The 22,249-nt window shown below is 40.3% G+C and overlaps 1 protein-coding gene across 1 annotated transcript in view; it reads right to left on the bottom strand.

Annotated features, from left to right (window-relative positions):
• The window catches only part of DENND6B (DENN domain containing 6B), a 1,114,433-nt gene that overhangs the window by 321,548 nt on the left and 770,636 nt on the right, over positions 1-22,249 (bottom strand). Inside the window, exon 7 of the mRNA XM_044088568.1 lies at positions 2,777-2,856. Within this exon, the coding sequence (XP_043944503.1) occupies positions 2,777-2,856 (80 nt within the window). The remainder of the gene's footprint in view (positions 1-2,776; positions 2,857-22,249) is intronic.

The raw sequence follows: 22,249 nt of genomic DNA, 5'->3' as shown, positions 1-22,249 counted from the left end.
TTATGTCAGTGGACCTCAAGGGTGGTTTGTTTTTAATTTTCCTATTATATTTTATCTGCATGGGACTGCCAGTTTTATACATTTATTTAAGTGAGTATGAAACTCCACTGCAAACCTATCTGCCAAGGCAATGTCTGGGATAATGTTGCCATAAGTGAATTTCTAGACTGCATCATAAAGTTGGATATGTATGCATCTGAAATCTTTGAATTCTGAAATACTGGTTACAATGGGTTTAGATGGTTTGAGGGAGAAGATTACTAACATATGATCTGACTTAAATGGGTTAGGGAGTTACAAGGGGACTTGTACATGATAGAGGTATATCAGTAAGTACTAGGTCAAGAATACTATGTATGGTAGTTGGGATGGTGGCAGTCTGCTCCATGGAGTTTTTGTTTATTAAATCAAGATATTTTTGAGCATATCCTACACCGGAGATAAAGTAACTCCAGTTTATTAAAGACTTCTAAAATTATCAATTTTTCTAATGGGAAGTTCATCTAATATGCTTTGGAACTGTACATGAACTTCAAGAGGCATGGAAGGTATCCAGTAACAGACAATAAACCAATAGCTGGTCTTGTTTTGTGTAAGTTGGAGTTCAGTAGATTCCATTTTTGGGTCTCTGAGACTCTGTCTGGAGGTGATAGTGTCTAATGAATATGAATATGCCACCATAGCTATCACAGGGTTTGAAGGAATGATAAGTGCAAAACCAAGGTATGAAGGAGTACTTTCTGAACATATAAACCAGGTTTCAGTGATTACACACACACACACAGACACACACACACACACACACACACACACACACACACACACACATGGCTACCTTCAAAATGCAAGAGTATATGAAGGTCAGACAGCTTGTTGGGACTTCTGGCACTCAGTAGAGCCCCCTTAATATGGTCCAGTTTAGGTTTTGATATGTTGGCTAAGTTGGAATGTTTATTTTCTGGACCCTGTCTAAAACAGCACTACAAGAGCGGCAGAGGCTTTAGGCAGTATGTGCTCTAGAAGCCTTTGAACAAGAGATGCAGAACATCTTTAATGAAGTAACTAGGATGGTCAAGCATCTTGTTCCATGTTGACACATACTGGATCACCCGAGAATGACACCGACTTGTCAGCTAATTGCTAAAGCCAATCATCTTTTGTTTGCATGTAGGAGTATTTTGGAGAAGAAAGAATTTTGCTCAGTGTCAAAGTTTTGCCTACATTTGCTGTTTGTATTAAGAGGTCTCACATGTCTCTGCATATCTCTCAGGGATTTGTGGCCCAAGTTGTTTACTCCTACATGTACAACTACAATGCTGTAATCATATTTGTCTGGTGTAAGGGTCACAAGGGCCCTTGAGATATAAATCATGGCACCTGAACGACAATTCAGTGTCATCCTGTCTTCATCCAGCACAGAAAGGGGGAATCAGTGTGCCGCACTATACAGTCATCAATCATTAAAATGTGTTTGTTTGTGGGACAGTCAGATGTATTGAATTTGAGACTGCTTGTCTCTCTGCGGCTTTTTGTTGAAGCTGTGTTTGTAAGTGATGCGGTGTTTGATTTTTGCTGAGACCTAATCTTCACAGGTCTAGTGGGAGGCTTTGACAATGATTTTTCTACAGCATCATCTTTTGACACCACATTTTGTGGTACAGAAGAAAGTTAGTGTGTGGAGTATTTGTGTGAAGGTCAAGTTTTGTGAGAGTGAGCAATCCATATTTCTTAAATATTTGCACCTCTCAAAAACGGAGTTAGTTGTGCTTACTTGAGTTCATTGTCTGTAAGCAAAATGCAGTTACTACACTGCCTAAGGATGCCTAGTGCTGCCAACAGAGGGAGAAACACATAGGCTCACCTTACATAATGTCCATAGAGTCGGAGCACTATTGCCCACAGAGTAGGAGAACTTAATTGATTCACAAAGAATTTAGGACTTAATAAAATTCAGAGTTCTATAGTTTATTTAGATAATTACTGCTTATAAGGTAAATTAAATTAGCTGACACTGGTCTACTCGAGATCTATAGTTACTGAGGCAGTTATTGGTTTTAAGGTAGATTAAGTTAGTTGATGGAGGTCCATCTGAGTAAATTAAGTAATTTTGGTTAACAAGTAACTGTGATAACCACAAAGTAGGGACACTGAGTATATGTAGGGTCTATAGTTCATGAAGCAGTTAGAGGCTGACTCTGGGAACATAGCCCAGCTATGAGCTGCCAGAAGATACTTATGAAATACAAGGTACATAGATCTGTTTGTTGCACAGCAACATGCTGCTTGCTACATCTGTATGTAGCAGTATCCCCTCCTACTGACATGACTTTAAGTGAGTTAGGCTGTATTAGGTAAAACTGAAAATGAAAGTGCATATTCCAACCTCACTACATACAGCTCTGCCCAAATTAAAACAAACGGAAACAATGAATAAACCAGCTAAAGCTGTAACCAATAGAGCTAGCTTCCAAACACCACAGCAATTCACCTCCAGATACCAGAATAACCAGTAAATAGACTAAGATCACCCACACACCTGGCCAAAACTGGCTGTTTGCTGTAATTCTGAAATCGCAGACAAAACAGATAAAAAATGCAGAAACAATGAGTGAGCTCTCATAAAAGCAAAAAAACACACACGTGTGTGCGTGTGTGTGTGTGTGTGTGTGTGTGTGTGTGTGTGTGTGTGTGTGTGTGTGTGTGTGTGTGTGTGTGCAAGCTCACGCACATTGGGTACATTAGTGCAATGTCTGCAAAAAGCAGTGTAGTCTCATACCTGCATAACAATCCCCATCACTGGGAGGTTGAGTGTTTGCCCTGGTAGTGGAGGTGGCCACTGATCTATCTCATTGCAAACTGTAAAACAAACAGAAAAATAGGTCATAAGTTTACAAGAAAACAATGTCATCAGACATTAGAATTTTTAATGCAATTATATTTATTTTACCTCCCTTTCATTGCAACATGTCATGTTTCTACAGAATTCAACTCATAGTGCAGTCAAGCCCACTGTCATCTATGTTTTTACTTCTCCCAAGTTAATTAACATTGTAATAAATTGCTGGATGATATTTGGCACAATTTACTAACACAGATGTGAAATGCCACCACAGAATTCTCTTTTTGCAATTGCCAGCATTTAAATACAGAGATCATGAGCTTAAATCTGGGAATTTTACATGTGGTTTTTAAATGTAATTTATGTTCCCTCAAGTGATCTTAGATACATTTCCACTTCATATATGTGTGTGTGGGGTGGGGTGGGGTGGGTAAACACACACACACACACACACACACACACACACATATATATATATATATATATATATATATATACATGTGTGTGTGTGTGTGTGTGTATACATGTATGTATATATATTTTTTTTTCAATAGAAAATGATCTCTGAGGAAGGGGAATATGCCCCTTCTCGAGGGATCAAGCAATCTCATAGTTAGTGCATAGAGTTAGCAGAGGGGTGTGGGGTTGCAGGATTAGCCTCACAGCATGCACAGTAGCATGTCAATGTGATTTTATTGATTCAAGTGTGTCAGTGTTAAGCATGTCAACATTTGTGTGGATCTAATGTTAGTCATAGATCCCTGTATATATCATACGCATCCTTTGATCTCAAAGGATCATGGGTTTGCCCTTCTAGTGGACTGATTCGAGCACTGTCTGTGGCTCTGCAATCCAGTCCAGGATTGGCAGTCCTTTCCGCACTCTGAGCAGCAGTATGTGGATGTTGGTCTGGTATCGTGAGCACAGATCTTCCTGAAAGCTGTCTTATCTTCTGCTCTCCTTGCCAATGTGGCTTCATACACAGTGAGAGCTTCCTTCGCTTCCTATTTCCAGGCAATCTTGTCTGAGGTGAGAAAATACCAAGTGTTCATGCTGATGGAAACAGTGCTGAGGTCATGCTTGCATACATCCTTGCAGTGTAATTTGGGTTGCCCTTTCTGCCTCTTTCCAGACTCCAGCTCTCCAAAATGGAGGCCTTTTGGTATTCAGCCATCCAGCATGCGTGAGACATGACCCAACCAGCAAATAAATCTTTGTTTCAGGAGGAAGCATATAAAGGTAGTACCCATCTTCTCCACTGTGCTGTTGGAGATCTTGTCCTCCCTTGAGATACCAAGTACACTCCTAAGGCAGCACATATGGAAAACACTCCTGTTTTGAGAGCAGAGTTCATGTTTCTCTGGCATACAGTAATGTGTTCAAAACACAGGCTGTGTAAACCTGCACCTTGGTGTGCACAGTGAGATTATTATTAGCCCATACTCTCTTTGGCAGCCTGGAAAATGTTGTGGCAGTTTTTCCAATGTGCTTTTTGATCTAGCTATCAAGGGACAAGTTGTCACAGACTGTAGAGCCTAGGTACATGAACCCTCCAGCTCACAGTCACTCACCCTGATTGATGGCTCATTACCCATATTTTGGCTCATCATCTGTGTCTTTGTTAAACTGACTGTGAGGTCAAATTCCATTCAAGCATCTGCAAAGTGAGTTGAGTCATGAGTGACTGAAGTTCTTGCTGAGTGTCAGCAACAATAGCTGCATCATCAGTGAACAGGAACTCCCTTAGACACTTCCTAAGCATCCTGGTCTTTGGTCTAAGCCTTGACAGTTTGAAGAGGTTGTCATCCATTCTGATTTGGAGAAAGCTACCCTCTGTAGCAGTTCCAAAAGCAAACTTCAACAGAACTGAAAAAAGATACCAAACAATGTTGGAGCCAGTACACACCCTTGTTTTACTCCACTGAATTTCGAAAGGTTCAGATGTGGATCCGTTATACATGATGGTCTCCTTCATGGAAGGCCCTGATAATGTTAAGCAGTACTGGAGGACAGCTGATCTTTGCCAGAATTGCAAACAGACCTTCCCTACTGAAGAAGTCAAATGCCTTGGTCAAATCAATGAAGGCAATATACCGAGGTTTGTTCTGCTCCATGCACTTTTCTTGTAGCTGCCTAACAGCAAAAAACATGTCTATAGTAGACTGTCCAGCTCTGAACCCACACTGAGACTCAGGGTAAACTTTCTCTGCAAGAATGTGGTGTCTCTTCATGATAACATGTGTAGACATCTTTCACATGGTACAAAGAAGGAAGATGCCACAATAGTTGTTACAATCACTTTTGTCACCATTACTCTTATAGATAGTAACTATGCTAGCATCCCTTGTATCTTGCAGTACACACTACCATCTCTCCAGCAAAATACTGCATGTAGCTCTGAGAATAGGGTACTGTTGGCACATTTAAGGATTTCTGAGGGAATATCATCCTTCCCAGGAGCTTGTTCAGAAGAGATTGCTTTTAGTGCATCATTGAGTTACTCCAAGTTGAGTTCAGTATCAAGTTCACTCATAGCTGGAAGAGGCTTGATGGCATTCAGGGATCACTCCACAGCTATGGTCTCTCTGGCATACAGGTGCAAGTAGTGTTCCATCCAGCATTCCATCTGCTTGGTTCTATCCTTCAAGACCTTGCCTGTGGCTAACTTAAGTCAGGTGATCTTCATTTGGGATGGACAGATGGCTTGCTTGATCCCATTGTACATTCCTCATGTTACCAATGTCCACGGACTGCAGAATCTTGATGTAAAGTTGTAGCCAATAATCATTTGCCCACCACTGAGCTACCTGCTGCACTTAACTCTGAGCACAATGGAGTATCTGCAAGTTCTCCTCCTTGGGCAAAGACCTGCATGCAGCCAGTGCCAGTCTCTTCTTCTCAATCAGCCAACCTAGCATACCTCAGTTCTCATTTGCTGTCATATCGTTTCAGAAACAGATTCATTCTCTCTTGAGTTATCAGGTGAATTCCACTAAAAGTAGAGATTTTTTTTCTCAGATTAATTATGAATTCACACTATTCTTTGAGCATTCCCACCTGTCCTCCCGTACTTTCTGAAGTTTTCTCGACTTTGGTGGCTTCACTTGGATGAAGTTTCTTATAGGCCATCCTTTTGTCCTTCCCCTGCCCACAGTCACGGTGACCACTGATGCCTCCAAACTGCGGAAGGGCACTACTTGGGAAGGACAGTTCAAGGTACACGGTCCCCGAAAGAAGCTAAGGTGGATATCAATGTCCTGGAAATGAAGTAGTCCTCCTAGTGTTGCAGGCCTTTCAAGACATTCTCCCAATGAGGATGATTGCTATTCAGATATGTATATGTCTGTATTCTGATAAATCAATGAACAGGGAAAATCAGATCTTATCCACTACGTTGAGATTAAATGAGAGTGTGGCAATGGGCAGTCTCATCCAGCAGCTTTCTCATAGCAATGGACATACTGGGGAAGGTCAATGTCATTGCAAACAAACTAAGCAGATCCACTCTGATGCCTCATGAGTGGTCTTCTCAATGTGAAATTGGCAGAGAGAATTTTCCATGCTGTGACCTTTTCACTTCTTTCCCCTCAGCAACAAGTGCAACAGGTTCTTTGGATTGGTCTTTCCACCAGGGGATTCACCAAGAGATGTTCTAGCCCACAACTGGCCCTCCAGTCTCTTCTATGCTTACAATTTCTACAGAAAGCACAATGGTTGAAGAGCACAGTTATCCTCATTGCACCTTTTTTGCCTCGTAAAATTTGTTTTCCTTTCCTGTGGTCGTGGATGATGGACCTCAGTCCAGACCTCCTGTCTCACCCAACTGGGATGTTTCATCCAGACATAACAGGGCTCAAGCTAACTGCATGGTTCCACTGATTGCTAGACAGCCCAAACTTTCCTTCTCAGTCTGTCATATTTTATTATTGGCTTAAAAGGCTGCTACTAGGAAAATTTACAGAAGTAAATGGAGGAGAATTGCTTTCTTGGTCCTTAAGAAAAATGCGGACTCTTTCTCCCCCTTTACCAGATGTACTTTGAGTTTTAGCTTCAATTTTCAATGAAGGGGCTAGTTTTTCTACTATTAAGGTACTTGGCTGCCATTTCATATTTCCATCTTGGTGAAAATAATTCCACCTTAGCTTTTTCTAAATTATGCGAAGCCTTTCTCAAAGGCAACTTCCTGCTTAGGCCTCCAGTAAAGGATCCTACTCTTCTTTGGGATTTAACTATCCTGCTTCAAGGTCTGACCCAAAGCCCCTTTGAACCTTCAGCCAAGACAGACCTTAGGTTTTTGTCCTGGAAAATTATTTTCTAGTTGCTATTACATCAGCTAGACAAGTATCCGAACTCCAGGCTCTCTTCTCCAAGCCTCCTTAACTGGTTCTCCAAAAAGACAGGGTTTTCTTACAGACCAACCCATCCTTTCTGCCTAAGGTAGTTTCTGAGTCTAATATTAAACAGATCATTAACCTCCTAGTTTTCTTTTCAAATTTCTTGAATAAGGGACATTGGATGTGCACAGACAACTTTGTTCCTATCATCATTGGACCAAATATTTCAGGAAGACTAACCAATTATTTGTATCCTTCTCACCTAACAGATTGGGCATGTTAGTTTCTAAAGTTACTCTGGCCAAATGGTTAATGGAGTGCACATTTTTTGACTATAGCAAAACAGGGTTGCCCTTGCATAAGCCTCCTAGAGCTCATTCCACAAGGTCTATTGCTGTCTCCTCACCGTTTTGGTCAAGAACATCTGTAGATGACATTTGTGCAGCTGTCACTTGGTCCAATGCTCATACTATTATTGCTCGTTATAAACTGTTTTTGGTCTCTAGCAGCAGAGCTGCCTTTGGCTCCACAGTACCCCAAAATATTCTTCCTTCCACGAAGACCACCCAAAGTTCATCTAGCTGATCTGTCCCATCAATTGAGGGAGGAATGAAAATTACATCATCAGATAAAAAGGTTATGTACTCACCATAACGATACATTTATGTTGTCCATTTTCATTCTTTGTCAACTTCCCACCCTCCTAACTTCTGTTCCTTGTTTGAACTCCAGTTCTATATTTTTGATCTATACCTTTTTAACTTCCTTAGAGTATTATCCATGGTTTACTGGGAGCAGCAAACTTGATCTGAGGTATGTTAGGTTGGCAAGGCATTATGGGTTACGGGAGGAGCTCAATAGTCAGATATTAGTATATGGAAGAAGCGACCGAATCGGTTCCAAGTTGGATCCTACACCTATCAGTTAAGAAAGAATGAAAATGGACAAGATGGATGTATTGTTATGGCGAGTACACAGCTATTTCTTTCTACAAATGGTGGGAAAAAATGGATTAAAACTAAGACTGACTTTGGCTGCTTAGAAAAAATAGGTCTGAGGACATGAGACTTGACTAATGTCACTAACATTATAAGCATCTGGACACACCAGGTCTCACTAAGATTTTTCTGCATAGATATAAGTAAATACATTCAACTTACTGGATTGTTGTTCACCCACAATTTTTATTTATTTATTTTATTTTAAATTTGGTGGTGCTGCAGTAGCGTTGTCGCCTCACAGTAAGATGTTGTCCTGTTCGATTCTCAGCTAAAGAGTCTTCTGTGTGGAGACATGCGTGAATGGACATACCTTCATTGAAGGTTGTGCGTCAGAGCTGGCAACTCGGTACATAAAAATCTACTGCCAATTATTAGCGGACCGGAGTTCCACTGTGGCGACCCCTAACCGGGAAAAGCCGAAAGATACAACAACAACAACAACATTTTATATTTGTTTACCAGGGAGGTCTGACTGGACAGAGCTGTCCATTTTCAGTGGAGGCCCGGGGAGAAAAGCTCCAGAGCAGTTGCTAACATACTATATATAACATATTTACACATTCAGTTATAAAAATATAGCAGACAATAACATATGATTGCATAACATATTTACATAAGCATAGTGTTTATGCATACAATTAAAAGTACAGCAGATCTGCAGTTCTAATATATTATATAATATATTCTTTTATATATATATATATATATATATATATATAGATATATATATATATATATATATATATATATATATATAAGGTTGTGCGGCAGGGCTGGCAACTCGGCACGTAAAAATCTACTGCCAATCATTAGCGGACCGGAGTTCCACTGTGGCGACCCCTAACTGGGAAAAGCCGAAAGACACAACAACAACAATACAACAAGAAAAATCAAAATTAATGTTGCAGTCCAGGAATTGCCTCCTTCGGTCTCCATATGCCTATTCTGTGACAATGGGCAAGACACTTAACTAGGCAGTGTTCTCACATTGAATCTAAAAAAGGTCTATATGGATCAGAGCACTACTCCACTTAACAAACACAAACAACCAAACAAACAAAACAATAATGTGAAATGTAAGTCCTCCAAGAAGTGCAAGAACTTCTGAGGAGTTAGCGACATGAAGAAGAAATAAGGTAGGAAAACCGACAGACATAAAAAGGGAGGAAGGACATGAACTGTCAAACATTCAGCACTATTCAAAACAAATTAACATATCAAATGCTGAGGGGGAAATCTGGGTGGACTTTTGGTTGGATCCCAGAAAACACCATTAAAAATTGGTGCTCAAATAAATTAGGGAAAAGACTAAGAACAGCTGTGTGCCACAAATGTGAAAATCATTGTAAAGCAATCACATTCAGACATAATGATTTTGTACATTTGGGAGACTGTAAATTCAAACTAAAATGAAAACATCTGGCTAAAGGTTTAATTAGGCCTTGAGACATGGATAGAGTTGACGTCACAATAAGAAAAGGGAGAATAGTACCTGCTGGTCAGGTATGGAATTACATGCATGTAAATAAATCATGACTCTAAGGGTGCAAAAAACTAACCAAGGTATTTATAACCACAGTGCACAGAGATGTGCCAGCGTCACATGCAGTGTGTTTAATATGCTGCCAGGGGCTACTTTGACTCACAGGCATGAAATGTGGGAAGTCCCCAGCACTGTGTAACAGCCTCTCATTTTACTGAACACTGCAGAAATCAGACAAGGAACCTGATACTAGTAGTATCCTACTACTACTTACTATCACTGGTAGTATCGTGATACTAGTAGTACCCTGATACTGTGCACAGACTGGCAGGCAGCACTATGTACCATGACGGCACTACACAGTACATATTTGCAAGAAAGTGAGATGCAGTACAGTCTGCCTTACCAAGTAATTAGTTCCTTGATAAGACATACCGTACCATAAAACAAACTGGCTTGCATCTTTGTGCTGTGATCTGCTGCCGAAACCTATGATTCATAAAGGAATTACTGTGATTTGACACCAGGGCAAACCAGGGGTCATTACTATATTATGGTGATGAAGGGATCTGGTGCTGTGTGAGCACTGATGGGATTTGCTAGCATGACTGACTGGGCGTGGGACAAGGTAGCATGTGGCGGTAGGTTTGCCTGCACTATAGGGAACTTTATTGCCAGTAGAGATTTTACTGTCATGCAGTGGCGTTGGCATTTTATTTTTTCTTTCATTGTTTGTATTACTGTGACAGGATGTTGCCCAGCACAGTATCCTGAGCAAGATACTAGCAAGATAGGGGGCTTGCTGCATTCAGTGATGAATCAGTTGTAGGTGCACAGCAGTTGTCACACAGGCCACCCCACTGACACTCACTGGTACTCTCATGGTACTGGCCACTATGAATTGAGTAAGACTGGATAATACATGATTTGCATCTGTATTCTATGCATGGAGTAGTATGTTTACACAATACGGCAAGGCCACTCATGTAGTCCTGCTTCACTGAGAACTGCTCTATCTCAACTGGTATGGTTTAATACACAGACTTACCATGTAACAGCTCTGCTCCACTGCACAGCAATGCTTACAAATACTGCCATAAGTGTGATATACTTCAAAACTTAATGTGATATGCTGCACATAGGGCTCAATAGAAAAGAATGACTTGGAATTTCCAAGATGGCTGCACACTGATCAAAAACTTAATTTCAGCTCTCCCAGTATATACAAAAAGGAAATTGAGGAATTAATAAAATGGGGCCAGTGATAATGCCAGTTTTATTAAAATTTGGTTGACAGCTAATGGGTGCACTGCCTAGATTCTAGCAAGGAATAAAGTTAATGAGCCTGAAAAAAATCAAATGGAGAAGGCAGGGAGAATGCACTGACTAGAAAAAATCCTCCAGCTGTTCAACAAAAAGTAGTTCAGGCTCCAGCTTTGGTAAAGGAGATGGCTTCCAGTCATTTGGAGGAAAAAAATAGATCAAATGTGCTCAAGGCTGACTGGAATACATGGGACTTTGAAAGAATATGTCAACTCAGGAGACATAGGGCTGGAAAAATGCAAGAAGCTTTAAAAAGCTATTTGAATGACCTGATGAAACTGCAGAGATCAGAAGTTGAGATGAAGAGGGGGCTGGCTGAGTGTGAGATTGCTCAGGAGGAGCTGTTTCTGAAAATGGTGGAGTTAGACAACAAAGTAGGCAGAGAAAATTCTGCTGTGACAGAGAAACTTGAAGGAACAGACTCTATTAACTTTATAAAAGCACAAATAAGTAATTGGTCTGGTAGTCCGCAGAAGGATTTGTTAATTGAAAGGGCACATTGCATATATGATCCAAACCTGGCCATGAAAAAGCAGCCAAGACCTGTATCCGTGAGGATGCAATCATACAAGCTGAAAGAGTTGGTCCTGACAAAACTGTGGCAGAAGGGTGAAGTATTAAAAATTGGAGCCAATAGACTATTTGTGGAAAATGATTATTCACTGTATACCAGGCGGAAGAGAAGCAATTCATTCCAGCAATTAGGGAATGTCGAGAGGCAGGTGTGAGATTCAACCTGCTGTAACCAGCTATGTTCAGAATATTTTTTCCTGGAGGATCAAAACTGATTTTTGATAAAGAACAAGCTAGGGAGGAAATACAAAAGTTTGTACAACAAAAAGTGAGCCATCAAACAGAAGGGGACTCTGCTTCTCATTCTTCTGATAATAAAGCTCATAGAAATACTTTGCCAGTGAAATATCTTCCCATGTTCCAAACAAAATGTGTGTGAGACAGAAAAAAAGCATGAATGGACTAGAAAAATCATGAGTACCTTAAACTTGAACCATTGTCTGGGGTTGGGAGATGGAAATAAACAGCAAGAAGACCAGCAACAGCACTGAAATTACTGAATAAATGTGACAATATACAGCATCGTCAGATATGTGAAATATGACTTTACATGAACAAAGTGGCTGAGAAAGCTTGGACTTTTGTTGACTTTGTTAAACTTATGGGGGGAATAAAAGGCATAAACCCCACCTTATGGCATTGATGTTTGGAAGGACACTAAAAGGGGGAAAAGAAAAAGTAACTAAGTAAAACAATTTTTTTGTTCTTACAGTATATGCATTAAACATTTAATTATATAAATTGCATGTTATAAAGAAAAGCATTTTCAGTGATTGCTGTATGTGATAAAAAAAGTAAACAACTACTTTTTTCTTTGTTAGTTTTAATAAATGTAGGCACTATAATGTAGAATGAGATGAAAGGGTGGACAAAAGCATGTTTAAGTTAATAAGCTGTAATCCTGGGCTGCTGGGGTGCAGGCTGTAAAAGTGTACTGATTATAACATATGTAGAGTTGAGATTTTTTTTTTTTTTTACTTTTGCACAGGTGAATGTCTTTATTAATGCCCTTAGCTTAGTCCAATAACAAGCTTTTTGTGTAAGTAAGGGGGATTTAACATCAAGAGACCACTGTGAATGTAATAAGTATGTTTCCTTTATCAAATAAATGTTCAGTCAGAGTGCTAAGAAGTCTGCAGCTGAGGGCAGATGTATATTCTGTCCTTATGTTTCCATAAGAACAGAAACAAGTTGACTACAGGTGACAGCAATAAATCGTGAGACATCTGGACATTGTTTGCTGAGACAAGTGTAAAATTAAAAGGTACTATGGCAAATAGCTTAGTAAAACTAAAATCTGAAATTATACTGGAAGTGACAGTAGCTTTTCTGGTCCCTAAATTCTTCAATGCATTTATTAGAACTGTGTATTATTTAGTTTTATTTACAGATGGCCAGTGCACTATTATTTAAGGCTAAAAGTGAACGTTTTCTGAAAGGATATGCAAGATCAGGTATCATTTAAATGTACAAAAATACAGTATTCTCTTTGCATAAGTCTAGAAATGCAGCCATACTAAAGTGGCCTTAACAATCTGCATACAGTTTCAGTGAATGCACTTTCAATCTGTGAAAATAACCTTCAGTCATGAATACTGATAAGAACAGACTGTGCAGTACATTTGACTACAGACACATTTTGTTTGTATAGTACTTGGAAACCAAGACTAAAGAGGTGTGTAGATTATTAGGCAATACTTCAGCCATAGTTAAGTTAGCTCGTTTGGACAGATGTGCAGAACGTCACTGCAGTACAGACTCGACAATGATTCAGGTCAAATATCCAGCATTCCAGAGTATTAATTATACTATTCAGGAGAAAAGGAATTTAAAGAATATATGGACAGAAGCTACAGACAATTTCAGTTTATCAGCAATGTTACTGGAGACAGCATTCGGATATTGTTGATATCTACCTACACTGCACATAATAAAGCCTTCTTAACAAAACTACACTGTTTGCAGACTTTATTCCAAAAGGTACAAGAGGATTTGGCCCATAAAAGAGAGACTGGCACTTGTTCAGAACAAGGTTGTGTAATTAACAGATAAATGCATTCATTCTAGTTTCTACCATTATTTCAAGTTCATACCAGTATTCTACAATCATATCAGTTCTTACAATGGCAAGTCACCATTGATGGGGGGGGACACAATATTTTCAGTTAAAGTAAGTCCCAAAACCCCAGAGCAACCTTATCAGTAGTCAGACTATGTGTATGAGTATCCTACAGAGTAGCAGTGTTCATTCGGAATACTACCTCAGAAAATCTACAGTAAAGTCTCAGAGAACTTCAAACTCTCCAAGATACCAGTGTAAAAGAAAGTACCCAGTTAACAGCAATGTATCAAAAAACTTCACCATCTCCAAAGCAGACAACAGACTTTCAAGTTTCCAGTGTGACATCACAGAGCCAAATAACAAAAAGTAAAAAAAAAACAGCTACGAAACAATAGACCACCTTCTTAAAGTAACTTCAACTTTCCTTATGTAAGCATTCATTTTTGTTACAATGCATTTTCTAGCTAAGTCAGACAGTAAATCTCATGAAGGTTTAAATACAACAGTAAAGGTATAAATATGTCACACAATACTTCTACAGTAAAGGCACCAGTAAATGTGTGGTTTAAAGTTTAAAATTGGGTAAAGCAGTCTAAACAACTGTGTTCCAGAAATGTTTGTTTAAATTTCAATGCTATTAGTTCAGGAATGTTAAATCTTTTTAGACACAAAAGGGTTAAATCACAGAAGCATATTGCAATAAGTAATGAGTCACAGAATGAGTCAGCTTCTGTCAGTATGGTTTCAGACTTAAATAACACAAAGTCTTGTTTACAGTCTTCAGAAATCAGTGTAAATGCTACAGCACATGTAATTCAAATTACATAGTTAAGTCACAGTATTTCAGATACAGACATAAACACAGTCACTGTACGTAGCATGCTGATTTCAAAATCCAAGCATAAAGCAAACAGTTGCAATGTCTCAAGTTCATATTATTTAAAATACAGATGTTCAGAATGTAATAAATTTTAGTTTACATGTAATTCAGAGTTAACTCAGAGTATTGCAGATACAGACAACAACACTGTCAGTGTATATAACATTCAGATTTCCAGAAAAAAATGGGAAGCAAACATTGGCAATACCGCAAGTTCATGTTAATTCAAACACAGATGTTCAGAATGTAATACTTTTATTATTTTCAGAAGCTCATGCAAATATTGCACTGAGGGGGATAAAAGGGATCAGAGTGCAGATTTTGATCAGTTTGATTAAGTAAACATCAGCATAAATAATATACCGACGTCAGGGCAAAATAAAGAAGAAATGCATACCTTACCTCTAGTCAATGTTATTACTAGAGCTTCAGGGCAAAATAAAGAAGAAATACATACCATAGCTGAAGTCAGTGTTGCTAGTTCTATGAAAAAAGGATTTTCAACTTAACTATAAAGATTATTTATCTGTCATCTAAATTTTCCCTAGGTGTGAGTGTGTGCATGTGCATGCCTTCTGTGAAGGTTGGGTGCCAGGCTAGCAACAAAACTATACTGCCAATCATTATATGGACTGATGATCCACTGTGGCGACCCCTAACAGGAGCAGCTGAAAGATGAAGAAGAACTTTAAGGTTGAGAGAAATGACAATACTTTATGGTTTACAGAAAGAAATTATGGAATGATCTACTGATTAATACAAACACATCAGTCTCAGTTACAGATAGGCCTCTTCTAGAGGACACGAGTGTAGCTATGTCAAGATTTGAAGCGTCAAAGGTTACAGCAGTGAGAAGTTCTGAAGACTTCAGTAACAAGATTTTATGGAAAAATATAACTGCTATAGAATGTGCAGTAATGCACACAGATGCCAGATGTAAGAATGTGTGCAGTACATTCTGCAAATGTACAGAATTTGAAGAATTAGTTATGACAAGAACACTCAGATTTAAGGTTTAAATATATAATAAATTCCAGTTCAGCTGCCACAGTTAAAGTGCAGGCAGTCAATTTACCACATTTTCAGAAACAGTATCTTATTCTCAGAAAAATTAGACAGATTGAGACTGGCCAGTAAGAAAAAAGGTAACAATTATAGGCAAGTACAGATTTATCATTCTGAAAGTACGTGTTGTGTAAGGTATACCAGAAATAGCAGTCAAGTTAATTTGCAGAACAAAGGTTTACAGTTACAGATCTGGCAAATTATTTTTGTGTTACTATCATCAAGACCTTTGAATTATGGTAGTAAAGGGTTGCAATGCATAAATAATACCTTGTACAGACAGAGACAGAAAAGCATTCACAAATATTAAATGTTTTGCTAGTTTATAGAAAGAAGACATTTGTATTATGGTAGTAAAGTTGCAATGCATAAATAATATCTTGATACAGAGACAGAAGAGCATTCATAGATATTAAGGGATGTTTTGTTAATTTACAAAATGTAGAATTTAAAGTCAGTGCTACATTTTAAAAGTGACAGTATAGATAAAAGTTCAGATTGCATGCAAGAAGACCTTTGAATTATGATAATAAAACCACAATGTATAAATAATATCTTGATACAGGCAGATAGAGAAAAGTATTCACATATATTAAATGATGTTTTGCTAGTTTACATAAAGTAGAATTTAAAGTCAATGCTACATTTTTAAAAAGGCAGTGCAGTCAAAAGTACAGATCCCATGCAAGAAAAGAATACAGCATAAATATTATGTGTCATTAAAACCACAGGTTTAAATCTCATGTTATGGAATTTTACTATATGAAAAAAAGTACAGTTGTGTACACCTACCATAAATGTAGATGTTCGAGTGTCTTCACTGTTGCAGTCATAACTGTAGGGTGATCCTGCCGGCAGGCAGCCCGAGGTCGGCCAGAATCCCAAAGTCTGGGTCCGGCGTCGGCTGTACCAGCAAGCACCCTGACGTCAGAACGCAGGGATATAAAGCTGACAGCCGACGCCATCTTCTCCAGTCTTTCTTGCCCCAGATGTCAGAAGTCCCCCAAAATAACCAAAAGGTGTCCAAAAAGGAAACGCAAATACACCACAAAAGAAAAAGGAAGATAAGAGGGGATAGGTGGGAGGGAAACACCGACTACAACAGTGAAGACACTCGAACATCTACATTTATGGTAGGTGTACACAACTGTACTATGTTCTTCGTGTTTCACTGTTGCAGTCATAACTGTAGGGTGGAATCCCAAAGCTGTGATGAGGGAGGAGGTTAAGCAGAAGAAGGGGCAGCCAGAAGACCCTGCAAGACAGCAGAGGCAAAACCTGCCCTAGACTTAGAATACAAGGGGAGATTGTAGTGCTTAGAGAAAGTATGCACTGAACTCCAAGTGACAGCTTCCAAAATGTCCTTGGTAGGAACTCCTCTGAGAAAAGCTGCTGAAGTGGCAGCTGCTCTAGTAGAATGACTCCTAACAGTACCTGGAACTTGTTTCCCAAAGTGAGAGTAACAAAACCTTATCCCATGAGCAATCCATTTGGAAATAGTTTGTTTAGAGATAGCTTTGCCTAGAGAACTAGAGGCATAAGAGATAAGCAACTGATCAGATTTTCTGAAATCTTTAGTTCTATCCAGGTAAAATCTTAGTTGTCTGTGCACGTCCAATGAATGCAAAATCCTTTCCCCTTTGTTTTGAGGATTTGGAAAGAAAGTAGGAAGGTGAATAGTCTGATTTAAAGCCACCTTAGGCATAAATGTAGGATTGGTCCTCAAGGCAACTCTGTCTTGGTGGAAAATAAGGTATGGTTCCACAGCCATGAGAGCTTGCAACTCAGAAACCCTTCTGGCAGAAGTCAAAGCTAATAAAATAGCTGTTTTCCAGGAAAGAAACTTGATATCTGAAGCAGCCGCAGGCTCAAAGGGGGATAAAGTTAGTTTTTCCAAAACATAATTAAGATCCCAAGCAGGAACAGGAGGAGATCTGGGAGGTCTTAAATTCTTAGCCCCTCTCAAGAATTGTCTCACCAGCTGGTGAGAAAAAATGGGGGGATCAGTGTTGTAATGAGCCGAGATAGCGGAAGCATGGATTTTAATGGAAGAAAAGGAGAGGCCTTTAAGCAAAAGGTCTGAGAGGTAAAGTAGAATGGAAGAAATGTCAGGCAAAAGAGGATTAGAACCTCGGTCCCGCATCCAAATACAAAATCTTTTCCATTTAGAAGCATAGGATTTTCTATTGCTAGGGCGCCTAGCTTCTAAGAGAACATCCAAAACTTGTTTGGGAAAGGCAGAAGGAATCAAAGGCCCTTGTAAAGCCAAGCTGCCAGGCAAAGAGTCTTGATTTGAGAGTGAAACATCTGACCCTGATGCTGGGACAGAAGTGAAGGAAACAGAGGCAGAATCCATGGAGGTTCCAAAAATAGGTGTCTTAAAGTTGGATACCAAAACTGCTGAGGCCAATTTGGAGCTATCAGAATGAAAATCTTGGGTTTGACCTGTTGTATTTTCAGTAACACCCGAGGCAGAAGAGGCAGAGGAGGGAAGGCATATTCCAAAAGATTCCTCCAGCTGAAAGACAGGGCATCCACTTTCCAAGCTGCTTTGTGGAAGGACCTGGTGCAAAAGAGAGGCAGCTGATGGTTGAGATGAGATGCAAACAGATCTATCTGAGGGACTCCCCAAACTGCTCTAATCCTTCTGAATATGTTGGGGTCCAGCATCCATTCGTGAGGATCCAAAAAAATTTCTGCTTAGGCTGTCTGCTAAGAGATTCTGTTTTCCTGGAATGAATTGAGCTTGAAGATGCAGATTTAGATTTAGAGCTGTGTCCCATAGACTCATGGCTAGTCTGCAAAGGGGGTAGGAGTGAGAGCCCCCTTGCTTGTTTATGTACCACATGACTGTGGTATTGTCTGTGCGAATCAGAAGATGGCCCGGTTGCAAAAGACTCTGGAAGGCTAGAAGAGCATTTTGGACTGCCAACATTTCCTTCAAGTTGATGTGCCAGGTAAGATGCTTCTTTGTCCAGTAGCCCTGCTGGCAATTGTTTAGGTAATGAGCTCCCCAAGCATAATCCGAGGCGTCTGTGGTTATGATTTGAGCAGGATGAGGTAGACGAAAGAGATTCCCTTCGTTTGAAGCACAAGCCCTGGACCAACAAAGGAACTCCTTTTGGAGGCAGGGAATCAGAGGTATCATAGTTTCCAGGCTGTGGTAATGGTGAGACCATACACTCTTTAGGTACCATTGAAGTTTTCTCATATGAAGCCTTGCATTTGGAATCAACAGGATGCAAGAAGCCATGTAGCCCAAAGCCTGCAGGAATTTCCTTGCAGTGAGCTGAGTTAAAGTAGCCAAGGTCTTGAAAATTGATGCCAGCTGTACCTGTTTTTCTGGAGTAAGGAAGGCCCTTTGTAAGCTTGTGTCTAGAAGAGCTCCCAAAAAGATCATTTGTTGAGAGGGGATCAAATGTGACTTTTTTGTGTTCACTGAGAATCCCAGTAGTAGGAGAAGACGCTGAACAAACTGCAGATGTTGAAGTAAAAGATCCTTGCTGTCTGCCTGAATAAGGCAGTCATCCAGGTAGGGGTAAATTTGAATTCTTTGGAGTCTGCAATAAGCTACTACTGGAGCCAGACACTTGGTAAAGACTCTGGGCGCAGTAGATAAGCCAAAGGGCAGTACAGAGAATTGAAAGTGTCTCGAACCTGCCTTGAATCTGAGGTATTTTCTGCATTCTTGTCTGATGGGAATGTGTAAATAGGCTTCCTTTAAGTCCAATGTCACCATCCAAGCATCCTGGGAGAGCATGGGAAGAAGTTGTTGCAGAGTAAGCATCTTGAATTTTGGAATCTCCAGAAATGTATTTAACACTGAGAGGTCCAGAATAGGTCTCCATGAGCTTTGTTTCCTTGGGACCAGAAAAAGTCTGGAGTAAAAACCTTTTCCCATCTCTGGAAGTGGAACAGGTTCTATGGCTTTCATGGCCAATAAGGCGTCCACTTGATTTAAGGCCTCTGACCATTGATGTTTTGGCAGATCCGGCCAGCTTGAAGACCTTGGCAGAGTATGAAAGTGGAATTTGTAGCCTCTTAAAATCACGTCTAAAACCCATTTGTCCTGGGTAATATGAGTCCAATTTTGGTAGAAAAGAGAAAGTTTTCCTCTGAGAGGGGCTTCCAGGCAAGGAGGACCTGTAGCCCAATGGAGAGTGTCATTGGATCTGCTTCTTTTGAGATTGAGGTCTGTCTTCTCCCCTTCTAGGTGAAGAAGCAGTCCATTGTCTGGACCTGCAAGAGGCCTGAGCATGCCCCCGGCCTCTGGAGCATCTATATCTTCCCCTTTGAGGCCTGTCAGACCTGGGAAAAGACTAATTTTTGGAGGGCCAATTTCTAGAAAATCTAGGAGGCTGAACTTGTAACAAATCTTTAACAGTCTGCATAGATTTTGCTTTTTCTTCCATCTTTTTAATAACCTCCTCAGCCTTGGATCCAAATAAAACATCATGCTGAACAGGGGCATCTAACAGCTTAGCCTTAACCTGTTCAGGTAAATTCTGCTCACGAAGCCAAGCATGTCTCCTGATAACAGTACCAGAGGCAGCAGCTCTGCAAGAAGCTTCTAAAGCATCAAACCCACAATGTAAACTATGTTTGCTAACTTGTTCAGTTGCATGCAGTACATCCTGTAATTCCTTGTCCTCTGCACATGCAGGAAAGGTAGAGAGCTTTTGCTTTAAAACAGACAAAAGAAACTGCTGATACATGAACATGTGAAACTGGCAATTTAAAGCTCTAATAGAAAGGGTAGCAGAAGTGTAAACCTTCTTGCCCCACCTGCCCAAGGCACGAGAATCCTTTTCAGAAGGGATAGGATTTTTAGAAGAAGCGGCCTTAGCAGCCCTAGAACCCTGAGAAATAGTTTCAGGATCAGCAGAAGGGTTCTTAAATAAGAATTGATGGGAGTCAGGGACTCTGTAAAATCTATCAGGCTTAGAAGGAGCAGGCGGCAAGGAATCAGGATTTAGGTTAGCTTCAGAAAAAGCATCATCCACAACATCAAATACAGGAGGAATAGCCAAAGGTCTGTGTTGAGGGAGAAGGAGAAATTCCCTAAGTCTCTTCTTAGAAGCCGAGTAATCCTGACCTTCCCAATGAAAATGCTCCCTCATCTCATGTAAGGTTTTCCCAAAAGAGAAATCTTCAGGGGGAGAAGCAGAGGGAATAGAGTCCTCTGCATCGGAATCCTCATAAGGAGGAAAGGAATAATCCTGGTCAGAGGAAGAAACAGAAGACACAGAAGCCTGATCAGAAGAATCATAAGGAGTATCCTGTCTAGGCCTTTTTTTTGGAGGAGGGTGAGAACCCCCTAATCATTGTAAGTAAATCTTCAGCCATCCGAAGTAATTGCTTTTGGGACTTGGGAGCTGTATCCGAGGAAGCTTGTGAAGAAACCCTGGGTTTAACAGGAGTCTTTGACTTTGCCTTTGTCTTTGTAGAAATAGTGATATTAGAAGGCCTGAAAACCCCCTCAGAAGCCGGTACCTGCACAGCGGTTCCGGACCCATCTGAAGGAGTGACGTCCGAAGGTCCTGCAGCAGTTAAAATACTAGGCCTAGAAGGCTCCCCATGGGAGTCCGTGTCGGCCATCGGTTCCGAAGTGGCGGACGACAGGGGCTGCAAAAGCGCCTCACTGACGACCGCCGAACCCGAAGCTGGCTCCAGCTGCAAAATATCATGTTTGGACCTCGGAGGCCTATCCTTGTCTTTGCGTTTCTTTTGAATTCCAGTTGTCGGTAAAGTTTCCGACGACATCCTATAATTGAATCGTCTACCGAAATAATTCAAGGCCTAATCGTACCTACACTTGATAGTGCGAGAATTAAACCTGGCACAGAACCAACAGCAAGAAACATCGTGGTCAGGGCCTAAGCAAGGTAGACAGTAAGAGTGGAAATCTTTATGAGGTATTTGTTTCCCACACGATATACAATTATTAACTTTTTCTGACATCGGTGGAGCAAGAAAAAAGTTTCCCCAATGGGGTACTTAGCTTGAGAAGAGAAGTAGAAAACTTCGGACCGAAGACAATCAAAGCACGTTGTCTGAAAACGCCAACCAACGACTTGCGAGCTGCTTTCCACCGCACGGCAAGAAAGACTGGAGAAGATGGCGTCGGCTGTCAGCTTTATATCCGTGCGTTCTGACGTCAGGGTGCTTGCTGGTACAGCCGACGCTGGACCCAGACTTTGGGATTCTGGCTGACCTCGGGCTGCCTGCCGGCAGGATCACCCTACAGTTATGACTGCAACAGTGAAACACGAAGAACATCTTCACATACCTGTATAAAAGACAGACTAGTAAAGTTCCAGAATCAGATCAGTTCAACTCTAGTAATAAACATGTATATGTAAACAGTTCAAGACTGTATATATTTCATGCAGAAATTGCAGTTTACCAGGACACCAGAGGCAGACTTATGTAACTGAGTTATCAGATTCCAGGCCAGCTCAGTGAGCTGAATTAAACACAATAATGCATGCCATAAAACAATATGGCAAAAATCAGTTTATTATTATTATTAGTGACAGTTTTGTGCAGTAACAGTTCTTACTACTTATCCAAGAAGATTCTGGACAGTAATGATAAATCCTTGCATAATGCAATCATACTGAAATAGCTATGCACACTGAAAAAATTATTTTATGAATTATGACCTGAGGGCCACGGAGTAAACAGAG

The sequence above is a fragment of the Protopterus annectens genome, chromosome 11.part0 (assembly GCF_019279795.1).
Source record: "Protopterus annectens isolate FY-2018-M chromosome 11.part0, PAN1.0, whole genome shotgun sequence".
Lineage (NCBI taxonomy): Eukaryota > Metazoa > Chordata > Ceratodontiformes > Protopteridae > Protopterus > Protopterus annectens.
Note: the sequence above shows the minus strand (reverse complement) of the source record. Positions and strands in the feature narration are given on the sequence as shown.